At 44.7% G+C, this 17,808-nt stretch overlaps 1 protein-coding gene across 4 annotated transcripts in view; it reads left to right on the top strand.

Moving 5' to 3' along the window:
• Window positions 1-17,808, top strand: part of FRMD4A (FERM domain containing 4A) — a 319,871-nt gene that overhangs the window by 193,833 nt on the left and 108,230 nt on the right. For all 4 annotated transcript variants that reach the window (XR_004301957.1, XM_032425609.1, XM_032425608.1 and 1 more), the window contains 2 exons: window positions 11,902-11,958; window positions 12,879-12,901. Coding sequence is in view for 1 of the 4 variants with exons in the window: in XM_032425610.1 (XP_032281501.1) it covers window positions 11,902-11,958; window positions 12,879-12,901 (80 nt within the window). In the remaining 3 variants the exon portion in view is untranslated. The remainder of the gene's footprint in view (window positions 1-11,901; window positions 11,959-12,878; window positions 12,902-17,808) is intronic.

Genomic DNA, 17,808 nt, shown 5'->3' with positions numbered 1-17,808 from the left:
TGGGGTCAGAGAGGTTAAGGGACTTCCTCAAGGACCAAGGACCGGAAGTGGTTGAACAGGCAATGCGGCCCTGTTTGGAGTCCCGCACACCTGGGTTCCTGTCGTAGCTCTGCTTCATCGTCCATGCAGTCAATGTGGATGCCTTCTTTGATGTCTCCAAGCTTAATTTTCCTCTGGTTGAACAAGGACATTAAAGGACCCGACCCAGGGCGCCTGGGGGCGCACTCGGTTAAGCATCTGACTCTTGGTTTCGGCTCAGGTCATGATCTCAGGGTTGTGAGATCAAGCCCTGCATCCAGCTCTGTGCTCAGTCTGCTTGAGATGCTCTCGTTCTGCCCCACCTCACCCCCAACTCACTGGCATGCGTGCTCTCTCTCTCTCTCTAAATATATGAATACATCTTTAAAGGACCCGACCCACACCCTTCGTAGGAAGATGAAGCAAGATGAAGCATGAATGTCGTTGGTTAACCCTGTGCCAGGGACATTATGGGCTCCTACTGTGGACATACAGCTCACTTGGATCCAGACCCAAGTTGTTCGTCTCGGCAGAGGGTTTCTGTGTGCCACCCACACCACCCCCCAGCACTTCGGGGGCCTGGAGGAGCCCAGAGGGCAGTGCTAGACACACAACCTGGACATGATGCTGGTAGACGGGGGCTTCTGTTTACCCAGCGCAGGATTCATATATCAGCTCCCTCCCTGTTTCTCCGGGAACGATCCCTGCAGTGTACCAGAAGCTGAATTGTTCAGATAAATGAGCTCTTTGTTCCTGCTTCCTCCAAGCGCTGTTTCATTCACTTTTTAAAGCATTAATACTTTTTTTTTTTTTTTCTTCAGAGAGGAGGAGACAGTGCACGAGCAGGGGAGCGGGTGAGGTGAGGGGCAGAGGGAGAGGGAGAAGAGAATCCCAAGCAGGCTCCATGCTTAGCACAGAGCCCAACATGGGGCTTGATCTCATGACCCTGAGATCATGACCTGAGCCAAAACCAAGTTGGTTGCTTAACCTGACTGAGCCCAGGCGCCCCAAATTAATTAATACTTTTATCACAGTAATATGTGATGCAGTTTAAAGTCAGATGGTTTGGGGCGCCTGGGTGGCTCAGTTGGTTAAGTGACTGCCTTCGGCTCAGGTCATGATCCTGGAGTCCCTGGATCGAGTCCCGCATTGGGCTCCCTGCTTGGCGGGGAATCTGCTTCTCCCTCTGACCCCCCCCCCCCCCACGCTCTCTCTCTCTCTCTCTCTCTCTCATTCTTTCTCTGTAAAATAAATAAAATATTTAAAAAAATAAAATAAAGTCAGATGGTTCTAAGAGGCTTATTATGAAAAAAAAGCCCACCCCCAAGTCCCACCACCTTCAACAATTTTAGCTGTTTCTTCTGGGTTTTGCCTCTCTATATCCAAATAAGTTGGCACAAGGCATTATTCCTTGAATATATCCATTTTAGATTTATTGAATTCCAACTGAGATGGGTGAAGATTAAGGTCTCCAATACAATCACCCACACTTTCCCGTTTCCCATTTTCCCAAAATGGTGGTAAGCCCAATTCTGGGTAAAAGCCCACAGCCGACAGCATTACATTAGTATGACTAATCCAAGCAGCATCCTCTGGTTGTGATTCCCATTTTAGACAACCCCTCGTTTTACCTAAAGGTAATAATTGCCTTGCTGTTACTTGTTTAGTTTCTATGGGCCCATCATTTTTTTTCCCAAGACCTCCTACAGACTCCCAAATGAATGCGCACGTCGATTTCCAAATGCATCGAGTAATTCATCCATTCCTCTCTTTGGTTTGGTTTTTATTGTTGCCTCCTTTGTAGTTTGTCCTGGGACCTCCCTGTAGCCACCGTCCATCCTCTCACTCCAGTCTGGACCTGGCCTCGTCCGCAGCCCTCAGCACCGGACCCCCTTCCCCATCCCGTCAGTCCCTCACCCAGCTCTGGAGTGTGTCCTCTGTTTCCTGGATCCCGAGTCTCCCTGTGTTTTGTTTTATGCCGTTGTTTCACTGGAGAGCATCCTCCCAATAAATCCAGGGAAAGTGCATATGGGAAGTGCAGTGTTAGGGTCCTTGCATATCTGAAAAAGTCTTTCTGCTACCTTTATATCAGATCGATAGTTTGAGTAGATATGGAAATACCGAATGAAGACATCTCTCAGAATATCAAAGGTGTTGCTTTAGAGTTTGCTCCGGAGAAGTTTGCTGTGCTGTACATTGTATGCGGACCCTCTCCCCCTCTCCTGCCACCACCCATGGTATCTTTTAGGATTTCCTCTTTATTCCTCTTCATCTGAAATTTTAGGGCGGTATGCCTTGAAATGGGTCTTTTTTTTTTTTTAATATTTTATTTATTTATTTGAGAGAGAATGAGATAGAGAGAGAGCATGAGAGGGGGGAGGGTCAGAGGGAGAAGCAGACTCCCTGCCGAGCAGGGAGCCCGATGCGGGACTCGATCCTGGGACTCCAGGCTCATGACCTGAGCCGAAGGCAGTCGCTTAACCAACTGAGCCACCCAGGCGCCCTGAAATGGGTCTTTGTAAATCCGCTAGGTTGTGTATTCATTGGGGACTTTTAGGCTGGAGATTGGTATTCTTCTTCAGCTCTGGGAGATTTTTCTGTACTATTTCTTTGATGATGTCTCCTCTGTTTTCTCTGTGCTCTCCCTATGGAACTCCTGTTAATTAGATGCTGGGCACAGCCTCCTGCTTTGATACCTTATATCTCCTATTTTCCATCTCCCTCTTTTTATTCTACTTCCTGGAAGATTTCATCAATATGATGTTTAATCTCTATTGGCTTTTTAACCTTTGCGTTACATGTATACATTGTATTGTCTCTTATCCTGTTACTGCCTTTAAATTTAACATTCTTTTATTGTTTCAGTATTAATTATGCACGTTCTGTGTCCTTTCTGTTTCCTTTCGGTTCTTTTTTTTTTCCTGCCTGTGTATTTCCTAGTTTGGTCTCTGTCTTTCATGTAGGAGACTTGCCTCAATCGTCTGTTGATCTTGGTCTATCCATCCATGTAGAAGAGTGAGGCGCCTGGGAGGGGGTGGTCTCCTGGTGGATAGCCCTAGGGACCGATCCACTGGCAAGCTGGTTCTTTCAGTAGGAAGCCTGAATGGCAGTGTTTGGGTGTCCTTTGTCGTGGCTCTTCATTCTCTCCAGAGGAGAATCTTCCCACTTCCTGTCTGGGCCCGTCCTCCACTTCCAGGGTAGGGGAGGGAACCCCTCCACTTGGGGAATAGACTCCCTTTCTAATCCTGGTGCTTTTGATGGGGGCCTCATTCCAGCTTCCTGTTCATCTTCTTCAGAGAACAAACCTCTGACCTTTTCAACAGCAGAAAAGTGAGGAAAGATGTTTCATTTTGTTTTGTTCTGTTTGTCATTTTCCCCAGACTAGGAGCACCACCTTCCTGCCTTCCACTCTTTCTTCACCAGAAGGCAGAACCCATGACCCAGTGGGTTTCTCCCTCATATCCCCTTGCTTTATACTTTACAGTCCCGTGTTTTGTGCAAAAAGAGCAGGAAAATATAGTCATAATCAATCCAAGTTGCCGAGGATTAGAATATGGTCACGAGAGAACAGGGTTCTAAGCGTGAACTTTAAGTGGAGCAGGATGAGGTACAGAATGGGGGTCCCTGACACCCCACACAGCTGCATGCTCAACAGCATTTCTGATGTGGTTTTTTTTTTTAATATTTTATTTATTTATTTGACAGAGAGAGGGAAAGAGAGGGAGAGAGCATGAGCCAGGGGGAGGGGCAGAGGGAGAGGGAGAAACAGACTCCTCCTTGAGCAGGGAGCCTGATGCGGGGCTCAATCCAGGAACCCTGTGATCATGACCTGAGCCGAAGGCAGATGCTTATTAACCAACTGAGCCACCCAGGCGCCCCTCTGATGTGTTTTAACTCACGAGGAAAGAACATTTATGACCAGGGGATGGATAGAACTCATTTAGAAATGTGTGTCTTGTTCGGTGGGAAACTCCCATGGGAAGTCTACCCTTGATGTTGTGTGTTTCCTGGAAAATCACACAAGAAAGCAGAGCACTCCTGCCAAGGCTTCTGTCTTTAGAAGTGGATTCCCATGCCAAACTGAAGAAGCCCATAGGCCAGCCCCGCAGGAGGCGGTGGGCTTGTCCCACCCGATGGGAGTGATTAGGTGGATATAGATTCTGATCTCAGCTCTTGCCCCACCTTTGGGCTACGGGACTTATTCCTGCCTTCTCTCCACTGATAAAGGGAAATTGCTGTCAAAAATTAGTCACCACAATGATTTTCAAAAGTCTTGCAAACCACAAGTGCTAGGTCATAAAATGTTAAAATTTAACAATTTAAAAATTTAAATTTAAAAATTTTTAAGAAGAAGGAATTCCAAAGATAATATGGGATTGACCATCCACTCTTAAATATATATGTCACACTTAAATGCTTGATCTCAACGCTTATCCTGTCCAACAATGATAACCAAAGAAATAGAACACATGATCACCATCTAAAGATGGACCGCAGTGTCCCTCTTTGGGTTGGAGGGAAAGTTGGCATGAGCGTTCTTCAGAGTGAATTTTTGTGATCACCTTCCATGACCTATCACTGAACTAGGCATATAGACAATGCTCAGGAAATTGTTCTTAATAGATTGCTTTCCAATCCCAGGGAGCAAGGATTTGTGTATTTCCTATGAAATTAGCAAGTCTGGTGCCTGCATGTACCCACTGAGAGCAGATCATGTCAGAAAAGAAAAAGCTTGGGCGCCTGGGTGGCTCAGTTGGTTAAGCGACTGCCTTTGGCTCAGGTCATGATCCTGGAGTCCCGGGATCGAGTCCCGCATCAGGCCCCTGCTCAGCGGGGAGTCTGCTTCTCCCTCTGACCCTCTTCCCTCTCGTGCTATCTCTCATTCTCTCTCACTCAAATAAATAATCGAAATTTTAAAAAAAAATCAGTTTAAAAAAAAAAGAAAAGAAAAACTTAAAATTCCTGCTTTATGTGGGCTGGGGGTCTTGCTCCTTCTTTTCTGAGATGTCCACATTGGTCTGGGAACCTCCCATGTTACTGAAATTTAAATAAGCATCCTTGGGCCACATTTGCTATGTAGGGCGAAACACCATCACTCTTGCTGAAATTGAAGTAAGTGGTCTTTATCCAAGATCTTCAAAGAGCTTTGCTAGTGAGCAGATTGTATCATCTCATCTGAAGATGAGAGAAACAAAGCCCGCAAATCAGGCCCCACAGGACAAAGGACCCAACATAAGTCTTAGTCTCAGACCTTCAGAATCCTAGTCCTTATCTCTTAGTTTGATTATTACAGGGTTAGTGTGTGTGCTCATATGACAGGGGGTGGGAGGAAAAAAAGGACAGAGAGGGACTTTTGTTTTCAATTCTAGAAATAAATTCACTTGGGCTCATCATCTTGGTGGTGCCTGTGACCTCTACAAGAGAGACTCCCCGGGGTCACGGCCCGGGCTGCAAACAGGAGACAGCAGGAGGAATCACTGTGCCACAAAGTGAGAGCATGGGCGCCCGGCCTGAGTGGCATGTACCCCAGTGGCTCATCAGCCAAACATGAAGTAACTTGACTGATGAAACACTGGCAAAGGGCTAAGGAAGACGGTTGTGCAAGACCGAGTCGGTCCTGTCCCTCACCGCAACCCAGGTTTGCTCGAGGCATCTTCATGCTGCCATTATGGGTTGTGCAATGACCTGGGGTACGTATACAGGCACAGGGAGGCCAACTCTGGGCATCAGGGCCACTTGGATGATACACTCACACTCGTAGACACACACCCACACAATGCTGTCCTCCTCTTTAAAAAAATATGTCTTCCCAACGATTCCTATAAATACTCAACAGTGCTCAAGAACAGAGGCAACACTGGGGAGGTCAGATTACAAACCCCCGTGTGCCCAAATAAATACTACAACCAGGATGTTTGTAGTGTGTCTTGGGGTTTCCAGATCACCCCTCCGTGTCCTCACCAAACTCAGTAAAATAATTGGAAAAGAAATCGTTATCCCCTTTCTCCTGATGAGGAAAATGAAACTCGAGGAGATCCGTTGATTCATTCAATGTCCCAGAGCTGTTGGGGGATGGGAACTAGAACCTGGAACTTTCCAGAGAGGGTAGAAATGATCTTAAGGAGGATGGCAAGAAACTGTAATCTTTAGGCATTTTGTGGTAAGAAGAGGGGTGGTAGCGGTTGGTGAGGGTTGACTGAGAAAACCCTTGGGCTGACTCTGCAAATTGTTCTGGATGGACTTGGTATAGATCATCCTCACTGAAATCTTGTCAACCTATCGTATGGTGGTTAATCACGTTTTCTGTTACAATTATCTTATTCATCTTATGTGGAAAATTGGAATTTCTGTTGTTCAAATCCGACCACGGAGGAATGCTTTTCATTAAGATCCCGGAGCTGTGTGAAGACCACCACCAAGCCCCTCAGAGCAAGGGGATCGTGAAGAGGACCTCCAGTGCTCGGTACTTTTGGAAAAAGTCTTTAACACCTGCCGCTCACGGTTCTCCTGGGGCCATTTATTTGGAACTCTTGGAGACCCACAGATGGAAATCTTTCTGAGAATATTGTTCACAGTTACACTGCTGATAAATGACCTCAGGCCTCTTCTCTCGGCTAGTGAATCACCTGGGATCAAACAATGCTGAGTGGGAGGAAGTGGGGCCATCCTCCCCAACCCTGCTCTGAGCGTCCAAGCGCACACCTGCGGATAGCCACGTTTTGTCTTTCCGTGGCATTTTTCAAAAGATCAAAGAAAGCCAAACATGTTACTCAGTAGTAAGTAAAACAGATGCCCAGAGTACACCCCGAATGGCCGTAATAACCAGAAGGCATCACATTCCCTTCTACCAGCACCTTCTTCATACCCGTGCATCTAAGGTAAAGTTCTTACGTGCCCATCAGACCACCCTGGATTCCCAGGCAAGATTGGAGCTCAGCAAACACCCCGAAGATGTGCCTCTCCAGTGGCTCTGAGAGCCTCAGGGGCACAGAGGAGGGTCATACCCTGGCCTCTGGGTCAGGCCAGCTGGGCAACACCTACAGCTCTTCCCTGACGGGTCTTCTCCCACTCCCCCGTCCCATGCTGTCCTCAGCTAGGGAAAACCCAGCGCCGACTTGGCATGCCCTCTTTGTCGTCTCGTGTAGCTTATTTTCTCTGCTGGAGCAGAGACTCGTGAAAGATACCACCTCTGGATTGCCAGAGAAGTCATGTAAGAATAAGGCAGAGTTGTCTTTTGGATGGTTAGGTGGCAACATCATGTGTGACTGGAGGGGAGGATAGATGGAAAGATGGAAACATCTATCCACCCCTCCACTCGGGAAACTCAACTTGTAGGTTGTTTTTTTTTTTTTTTTCTTAAGATTTTATTTATTTGTCAGAGAGAGAGAGAGAGCAAGCATAAGCAGAGGGAGAAGCAGGCTCCCTTTCGAGCAAGGAGCCCGATGCAGGGCTTCGATCCCAGGACCCTGGGATCATGACGTGAGCCAAAGGCAGACGCTTAACCATCTGAGCCACCCAGGCGCCCCCAGCTTGTAGGTTTTGAGGCACAAGAGGAAACGTGTGGTGTGGGCAGAAAGTCTCGAACGCTGTTGCATCGCAGTGGATTTTAAAGATTAAATCCCCCTGGGAGGGCCAGGTGTCAAAGTGGGGGGAGCGCATTGTGAGCAGGAGACGTCGGGGAATGGGGTAGAGGCTGCACGGTAGGAACGAATGTTCTTCACAGTTCGGAACATGTCCTCCCACATTCCTGCATTGGTTCTTCCACACACCATTTAGATGTCTGGGCTGACTCCTCTGAGGGCAGACAGCAAGACGATTCTGGAGCTCAGTCAATATTAACTAGAGATGGGAAGAAGTAATGATGCAGCTCTCTTCCATCGGGTTGTGTAAGCATGCACGCTGTCTGAGCCACTTCAGTCTTTAATCCTTTTCCCTCTTCCTGGCCACGTTTTGACTCGCCCTGTTTTTTTAATATCTTCCCTGGGAGACAGTCAAGGTCGGAGAAGGTGAAAACTCACCCCAGTTGAAGGGTGAGGGTGCCCAGTTACCCTGAGGATGGGTGCGGTGAGGGAGAACTTGGGTAAATCGGGGCAGGCCTTGAATCATGCATTTTTGGTAGGTTTGACTCTGAATAATGGCACGTTCCAGTTCACGTTCACCACCAGGTTCATCTCTGACAGACTCTCCTGGAACTTTATAACGGGCTGCATAAAATAAAATGAAATTTTCAAAGACCTTCCTCTGCCTTTGCTAACCTGCCCCTCCCCCCCCGGTACATTTTCATTTAGCAGATGAGTCAAATAATGAACTAAAAGCTATGTTCACACTTAAAAGGGTTGTTCCTGATGGCTGGTTTTGAGTTGCATGCTACTTATAAGCCTCTCCTTGAAGGTTAACGATTAGCCCGCCATCGACCATTAGCTGCACTGTGGGTGTAAATGTTTGACAGGAGAGCACACATCCCCGTACGGGACTGTGCGCGTGAGCGCTCAGCATGTCCTTGGTGGGAATGGAAAGGAACGGCGTGTGAGTAGAAATGGGCCATTGTGGAAACCCTGGACAGTGTTCCTGTTAATTTGTACACTGTTAAATGATTTACATTCTGATGGGATCTGGTAATCCCCGAAGGGCAATTGCACGCATTCTCTGTCTCCCAGCCCTGACAGTCTATATCAATTATGGTGGCCGTAAAGCTCTCTCGGCTGGTTACGCATAAAGAATTATTGTGCCCGATTCTTCCATCTGCTCTCTCCTTGGTTCTCTTAGCCCACACTTCTAAGGTGGTTCGGGAGCAAATATGATTATCCATCTTTGTAATTACTGAGCCTGAAAGAGCCCAAATGAGATCCCTCCTTCAAAAGATACAGGCTTGCTTGAGTGTGTTGTTTTGAATTCCGTGATCCAGTTGTGGACCACAAAAAGAAATTAATTAGAAAACCATGAGTTTGGTTTATAATTCAAGGGAAAAGTAACTCTAGTTTTAGCTAACTTTGATGATAGATACAGTTCTGAGAACATGTTGGCTGAGACCAAGTCCTTATTTTTTTTACCAGAAATAGAATTGACATAGTAGTTTCAGGTGTACAACATAATGATCCAATATTTGTGTACCTTGTGAAATGATTCCCATAGTAGGTCTAGTTAGTATCCATCACCCCACATATACATTTTTTTTCTTATGATGAGAACTTTCAAGATCTACCTCTCTTAACAGCCTTCAAATATACGGTATAATAACAACTATAGTTACTGTGGTGTATATTACATCCTCAGGACTTACTTATTTTATAAACTGGGAAGTTTGTACCTTTTGATCCCCTTTACCCACTTCTCCCACTGCCACCCCCCCACCTCTGGCAACCACCAACCTGTTCTCTGTATCTATGAATTTGAATTTTCTTTCTTTCTTTTGGATTCCACGTATAAGTGATATCATATAATACTTGTCTTTCTCTGTCTGGCTTATTTCACTTAGCATAATGCCTTCAAGATCCATCCATGGTGTTCCAATGGCAAGATTTCGTCCTTTTTTATGACTGAGTAATATTCCATAGTGTGTCTATCCCACATTTTCTTTATCCATTCATCAGTTGATGGACACAGGTTATTTGCATGTTTACAGCTGGCTGTCATAAATAATGCTGCAGTGAACAGGGGGGTGAAGATCTTTTTTCGAGTTGGTGTTTTCATTTCCTTTGGACAAGTACCCAGAAGTGGACTTGCTGGGTCATAGGCTATTTCTATTTTTAATTTTTTGAGGAACCTCCATTGTGTTTTCTGTAGAGGCTGCCCCACTTTACACCCCCACCAAGAGTGCACAAGGGTTCCTTTTTCTCCACATGCTCGCCAACACATGCAATTTCTTGTCTTTTTGATAATAGCCATTCTAACAAATGTCAGGTGATAACCCCTGAATCCTTATTGACTTAGGCGAATGCATGCACTCCGGGAGGTCACCTGCTAGACAAGAGGTTGCAGGATTGTTTCCAGCCTCCTCTTAAGGCCTTGTGGCTTTGGGAGAGTCCTTTGACATTTTTGGATTTCTGATCCCAATAAAAGCAGAGGGCTGGGCTAGCTGGTGTCGTCGAAGCCTCGCTTAGCTCTGACGTGCTGTGGTCCCATCATCCGCTGTAGCATCTAGTGATACGAGAGAGAGAAAAAGAAAAAAATGGACATTTCTACTGAAGTTTCAAAACAGAAGTACATTAGTTCATTTGTTTATTATTTTTCTGTGCTAATGGACTCCAGAGTTCCCTCTGTTTGTTTTTTTTAAGATCTTATTTATTTGACAGAGAGAGAGAGAGCACAAGAAGGGGAAGCAGCAGAGGGAAAGGGGGAGGGAGAAGCAGGCTCCCCGCTGAGCAAGGAGCCCCACTCTGGGCTCGATCCCAGTATGCTGGGATCATGACCCGAGCGGAAGGCAGACACTTAATCGACTGAGCCACCCAGGCGCCCCAGAGTTCCCTCTGTTTTTAAGATCTAAACTGTATATGGCAATACAGTGTCATGCACTTAAAATCTGTGAAGAGGTAGATCTCGTGTTAAGTGTTTTGTACCACGTGGTAAACACACACACACACACATAAAGGGACACGAAGACACTTCTGGAGGTGATGGATATGTTTATTACCTTCAGCGTGGTGACGATGTCACAGATGTTTGCACACGGCCTGACTCCTCAAATTGTATATATTAAACATGCAGGGTTTTTGTGTATCAATTACACCTTAAATAGGTGTTTAGAAAACAGATATGAACTATATACATATTGAAATATATATGTATTAGATTTTTTTTTCAAAAACCACGGAGAGGTTTATGTCCTTTTAAGACCATATCCATAGATCATGATTAAATATTTTTTTTAAAAAAGATTTTATTTATTTGACAGAGGGAGACACAGCCAGAGAGGGAACACAAGCAGGGGGAGTGGGCGAGGGAGAAGCAGGCTTCCCGCGGAGCAGGGAGCCCGATGTGGGGTCCGACCCCAGGACCCCGAGATCATGACCTGAGCCGAAGGCAGATGCTTAACGACTGAGCCACCCAGGCACCCCATGATTAAATATTTAAGGAAAGAAGGAATAGGAAAGAAGCATTTTTAAACTTAGACTCTGTGGGGCACCTGGGTGGCTCAGTCAGATCCCAGGGTCCTGGGATGGAGCCCCGCATCGGGCTCCCTGCTCAGCGGGGACCCTCTCCCTCTGCCTGCCGCTCCCCCTGCTTGTGCTCGCTCTCTCTGACAAATAAATAAATTAAGTCTTTAAAAAAATAAAAAATAAATAAATAAACTTAGATGATGTGGCAATGCTGGTCTAAAGAACACTCTGCAATGACGGAAGTGCCCCGTATCTGCTCCAAACCCGTGGTAGACAACAGCTACATCCAGCTGTGAGTGCTTGAAGCAATGAGGCCATTGCGATGAGAAACTGTATTTTTAGTTTCATTTCCTTTTAATTTGAAGAGTTACAATCCTGTTACGACTTTTTTTTTTTCCTTCAATAAAGCCTTACTCCTGGTTCTAAGGTAGAGTTTACAAAGAAAACACAATTGGATATCAAGTAACCTTACTCCATTGATGAACCAGATTAACAAATTTGTAAAACACTCGGGACTGGCCCACAACCTGATTTCTCAAGATTTAAAAGATAAGGCCTTTGAGGTGACTGAGAAGGCCCAGGACCACTGGGTCCCTTCTGGCTAAAAGCCGTGAATGGGATGTCAGGGAGCATTTGGGGTCAAGTCATTCAGACCACAGATATTCTGAGGGTTTGAGATTCTGGGGGATAGCTCAGAAAAGGAAGACCGGGCCTTTTTTTAAGGAGATGTTGTGAAGAAATCAGTAAAAGTACCAAACTTACCTTCCTTGTTGATTTTTCCTTTCAGGAGCTGATCGACGTTGACAGTGAGGTGGTATTTGAATTGGCCTCCTATATTTTACAGGTAGGTTGTTCTCCGTCATCTGTGCATCCCAGAGCCAGACCCAGAAGAGACAGGAATAAGATTTAGCATCCACAGCTAGCTGCCACATCCTCTCCCTATTCATCATCTTCATTATCTGTAGCACTAACAGGAAGGAGCTACGCCGTAGCAGTAAATAGGAGCTTCTGGTATTCCCAAGTTTTATGATGGTGTCTCTCTGCAAAGGAAAACTGTGTCTATATCATTTGAGTCTGGGGGAAACTGAGATCATTCAGTGACTCCATTTTCTTCAGGTTTGGTGCCCTCCCCGCTCTGGAGAAAGCCAAGTCAATAGCAGAATTAATTGTCAAGAGAATCATTTCATACCGCATGGAAAGGCAAGGAGAGACCGTTAGCTTATGCGTAAAAGAGTTATCAATGAAAATTAGCAACAATGACAAATTAGTCTCACTGGCAAGATGAATTGAAAGGAGGTCATTAATTTATTTCTCCCAGAAAGCTTTATTGAACGACTACCATATTCAAGGCCTGGTGCTAGATTCATTGAAGTTTCCATGGTTCCTCTGTAGTGTAATCGAGGAGCCCGCAGTACACGACAACACAATTAACTCGAGACAGAGACAGCTCTACCCAGACACACCTTCCGACTCCGAATCTTTAAACTAGAAAAAGGTAAACCAGGGTCCGAGAAGGCGAAATGTGCGTTTTGCCATTATGAATCGCTTTCTTTGTATATAACTTTCTAAAGTGTAATTTAGTGTCTCGGATTCAGGTGGCAAACGCCTGGTCTTTCCTCGTCGGCTTCCTGTAGCAGATAGGACAACAGAAGTAGTAAGCTGAGCTTCCTCAGTAGAGAAGTTGTCGTGACCAGGGAATGTGTTTGAAAGTCTGGCACACTGGGCTGGAACGTTTCACTGACGTTGACTTTTTTTCTTCTACAGGAGGCAAAGGGAGATTTTTCTAGGTGAGTTTACAAAAGGTTGGGGGGTTTTTTGGTTTTGTTATTTTTGGGGGGTCATGTGCTCTGTTACATCTCTATTAAAAGAAATTATTCTTTGGATCCTTTGTAGGAGGACAGTGCTTTCATATTATATATTAATGATGAGATCCAACTACCTCAGGCAGAGGAAACGTAATAATAGCGAGGAGGATCTTCTGTACTAAATGAAAAGCCTAGAGGTGACTAAAAGCTGAGAGTCGCACCCAGTGTCACCCATGGCCATTGTCTAGAGGGTTGTCAGGTTGCCCAAGTGTGTCCATGGAGTCGGGAATCACCACTCTGGTGTGAATAGGGCTTCAGATAACCCTGTGATGTGGATATCTTTTTTTCTCTCTCTCATTTTTAGTCCCCTGACCCTCCAGAGGACAAATGCTATCCCATAGGGAGATTTCCTTCATAAAAGTATTACAGTCCTCCGCTTCTACTTTTCTTCCTTCTCTAGATAGTACATTGGAGAGAATGTCAACACTTAACCACTGGGGACACTGTGGGCTGCTTATTAACCCCGTAGAAATGCCAGCTTCAGTCTTGCCGTTCATTCCCTGAGGCATCGCCTGCCACCCCATGTGGTTGCACTTCCTCTCAGTTTCTCATGATCGCGACTGGAGCCTGTACAGAATAGGGAGGGGGGCCCCCCACCAACAGGACTGTCTGCTCAAAGACAGACGTGACTCCTGGTATTCTGTGTTACTGAACTCCCTGAGAGATGTCTGGGATAGCCTGTGTGTTAGAATCAGGGTCTAAAGATCCAAGAAAACAGAGTGTCAGGGCGTAGCATTCTGGCTTATCGATAGGAAATTAGCAAAATTGGCATTAAAAAGAAAAACAAATCCTGCCTCTACTCCTTGAAGGAACTTGTGTGTGTTCTCATGCTTTGGTGGATTTGATCTGTAACGTAAATATCTTGGGTTTTGCAGGCCCTACAATCTCTGTTGTCATTACTCAGCTCTCCCTTTGCAAATGTAAAAGCAGCCATAGACAGTAGGTAAATAAATGAACGTAACAGTGTTCCAATAAAACTTTATTTATAAACTTGGAAATCTGAATTCTGTATACATTTTCTTGTATCATGAAATACTATTCTTTTGATTTTTTTTTTTCCCTAACCATTTAAAGAATGTAAAAGCCATTCTTAGCTTGTGGGCCATATAAAAACAGGCAGAGGGCTGGATCTAGCTGGTGAGTTGCAGTGTGCTTACCCCGGATTCTAAAATTAGTCCCTTCAGCTCAGTTTGAATATTTGCATAAGGAGACCTCCAGGCCCCTTTTATTTAGACTTCCCAAGTTCTTGCTATAAAGCAGAGATAGTCAATTTTTTTTTAAAACTAAGGCTGTTTTACAGCCTGAGCTGGAGACCTTAAACATTGTAGGTGGCCAATGACAATTGACCAAATTTGTTGAATGAAACATTTTCTATATCCTGAAGATATCCTGTTTTTTATAGTTGTTACTTTTTTATGCCCTTCATTTAGCATTGGAATTGGGGGGGTTGATAAGTGCAGGGTCATTATACTTACAAAGGTTTCTGGTCTCATGAAAAATCGTTTTAACAACCACAGGTCCAGTGGATTCTCTGAAGGTACTTTTCTCCCCTTGGCTTTCACGAGCTCTGAACTCTGCTGTAAATATTATTTATTTTTGAGAGTCCCCTGACAGGATGGAATGTGAACTGGGACCAGCGGAGTCTGGCCCCCCAGATCATGGGAACGTGTGGCCACAGGGATTGCCAAGGAGGAGGATGTGTAGGCCTGGCCTCCCAGTAATTCATGGCCCCCTAATGAGCGTGTGGAATGCCAGCTTGTGGGCCTCAGGGAAACAAAGGATCCTGCTTTAGCTTCATTTGTCAAAGCGCTGCCTCTCGGTTTGTTTGTCCCCAGCTGTCTGGCGAGAGAACTAGCCGCCAGGGGAGGGAGAGGTCAGACAACTTAGCCCAGAGGTCAGTTTATCTGCCAGCCTAGCACTCCCATCATGGAAGGTGGAGGTGATCTATTATGTGGGGTGCCCTGATAAACACCCGGTGTCTGCAGCAGGCCCGTTTGGAGGCTCCCGGGGCCTGGAGTTTGGGAAAAAGAGAAGTAATTCTAAATTCCTTGTTTGGGCCTCTTCCCACCTGGAGTTTGGGAAGAAGAGAAGTAATTCTAAATTCCTTGTTTGGGCCTCTTCCCACCTATGCCCAGGGAAAGCCCCAGAACATTGACGTTGATCATACTTGGTTTGGTGGCTGAACATTAGGCATGTTAGATGTCCCATTCTCATAATTGAGTATTTTAGAGTTATCTTTTGCTCTATTAATAATTAATGCAGGGCTGTGCCACCTTAGTTGTATTTAACTGGAAGACCTCGACTTGTATACATACCCTGTAAATATAATACGTCTTCCTGAACAGTGTCAATAAAATGAGATGTCGGTTTAGAATACAGAGAACACCACAGAAGGCTTTTAATTTTTTTTTAAGATTTATTTATTTATTCATTCATTTATTCATTTATTTGTTTTAGTTTATTTATTTGACAGAGAGAGAGCAAGAGCACAAGCCGGGGGAACAGCAGAGGGAGGGGGAGAAGCAGGCTCCCTGCAAAGCAGGGAGCCTGACGCAGGGCTCGATCCCAGGACCCTGGGATCACAACCCGAGCCAAAGGCAGACGCCTAATGACTGAGCCACCCAGGCACCTCAAGATTTATTTATTTATTTTAGAGAGAGAGAGAAAAAGAGAGTGTGAGCAGAGCGTGAAGGAGAGAGAGAGAATCCCAAGCAGACTCCCCACTGAGTGTGGAACCCCACACGGGACTTGATCCCTGGATCCTGAGATCGTGACCTGAGCCGAATTCAAGAGTCAGACGCTTACCTGACTGAACTACTTGGGTGCCCCTGCAGAGGGCTTTTAAATAAGGCATGATCCAGGGCTTAAGTCTAGGATATTCTAGAATCTAGAGGCTAAAGAACCTTTTTTAACTAATGGTCACACATGAAAGACAAAGTAACACTTTCATAACCGGAGGGTCCTGAATCTAACTTCCTAGAAGGCTATTTTGCCCCTGGGGGTGCTATTATTCTATATATTTACGTGTCAGTGAATATATATGAATTACATTGAGGGGAATGAATATTAAACATCTACAAATTATGGGAGCAGTTTCCTTGAAATACAAGAGGAAACGGGTTATTTTTACAAAAAGGAGAAGTCAAAAGTGCTGATATACTTTAATAGAAGGAGAACTGTGTATGGACAACCCAGAATCAAAATCCTCACAGGCTGTTCTGTTTCTTCTTTTGGACTCATTTTGCCCAGCAGACCCCTGAAGGCTTATTCTTACATAACTCCCTTTTCTTTCCAATGAGTGGAAATGCTCACCGTCCTGTCTTCTTGGACTTGGCCATGAAATGCTGGGTTGAGCATTGCTGAAAGAAAATGACCGGGGTCTAGATAGATACGAAGCATTGTCCCTGGTAGGAAGAAATCTGTGTCATACATGTTCATATTCTAACATAATGGGACAGATTTGTGAGATAGCATTAAAGGTTTAGGAAGTGGTCTTATCTAAAAATAATATTTTCTCACTTGTATTATTTTCCTTAGCACAGCATGATAATCGTACTTCCCTTCCTGGTGTCTGTTTGTGTACAAAAATGAGTGTCCATCAACAATCCGGAAATGTAGAGTTGGCATTTCTGTTTAAAAACCGTTGAATAGCCTAAGAATTGCTAAGCGTGGCGGCTCTGTAGGCAGATGTTAGGTTGAGAAGGATCAGCGCTGTTTAAAAACAGAAAGTTCTTATTTGATAATCGCTCCTGGACATTGGTCAGCTAACAAATACTCCCCGTGATTTATACATACTTTATGCATCACAAACGCTGCAGTGGTTTGAGCACTGAACACTGATATTTCCTATTTAAAAAATTAAAGAAAAGACCTTGAGTTATTATAGTAAAATAATAATCTCTTCCTTAAAAAGGTCAGTGCCGGAACACCTCATTGAATCAACTGAACAGGACATCCAGATTGTATAGTTACATTCTGATGTAATTTAACAGAAGACTTCTTGCTACATTGTATGCAAAAACTTGATTTTTTTTTTTTTCTCTAAGGGGACCTTTACTGAAAAGCCTCGTGACCAGTCTCTTATCTTGATTTGGAGAATCACCTCACATTTTACTTTCTATCGGCCCTTTTGATACTTCCAAAAGGGTGCCACGAGAAAAGGAAAGAAAAATCGTCTTAAACATTTTGTCAAATCAGTCAATTGATTAAAAAATAGCTAATGCTGAACAGCACAACTAAATGCCCAAATCACACTACCTTTAATATAAAGAACCATCCAAACATTAACAGGGACTAGTGAAAAAACATCTGTTATATAGAATTTTTTGTTAAGATTTATTGAAACCAGATCAGTAAAGCTCTGTTACACTGGGCCGTCTGTTGGGACCTGGAAATATCTTTGTTATAGAGGACCAGATGTACTGATGCTAATCATTAAAACAGGATTCTACCAGTATAAGATTTATCAGGACCAGTAAGCAAACAGCACCTGGAAAACACTGATATTAACATTTCACGTAAAGGTCTGTGGGCCACATTTTGCTTACCTGTTCTGCCGAGCCTGTCATGTGCCTAAGGGGCAGGAGAAGGGAAACCTACATCTGCAGGCTCTCTGTTCCAAAATAAACACAGCAACCACAGGAAAAGAAGTGAAGCTGTGATCGAGTACTTGGGGTCAGTTTATATGACATCTGTACAAAGTGAAATGCAGGTCCAAATATTAGCTCAGCAGAGTTCAGGAGTAGGTAAGAAATTTCACCGTGTCCCGTTTAGCAACCTACAGGCTTCTAATTCCATTTCTTAAAATAATAATAATAAGATATTAATAA

This window comes from Phoca vitulina, unplaced genomic scaffold (genome assembly GCF_004348235.1).
Source record: "Phoca vitulina isolate PV1807 unplaced genomic scaffold, GSC_HSeal_1.0 scaffold33, whole genome shotgun sequence".
Classification (NCBI taxonomy): domain Eukaryota; kingdom Metazoa; phylum Chordata; class Mammalia; order Carnivora; family Phocidae; genus Phoca; species Phoca vitulina.
The sequence above is the reverse complement of the archived record's forward strand: the minus strand, read 5'-3'. Positions and strand labels throughout refer to the sequence as shown.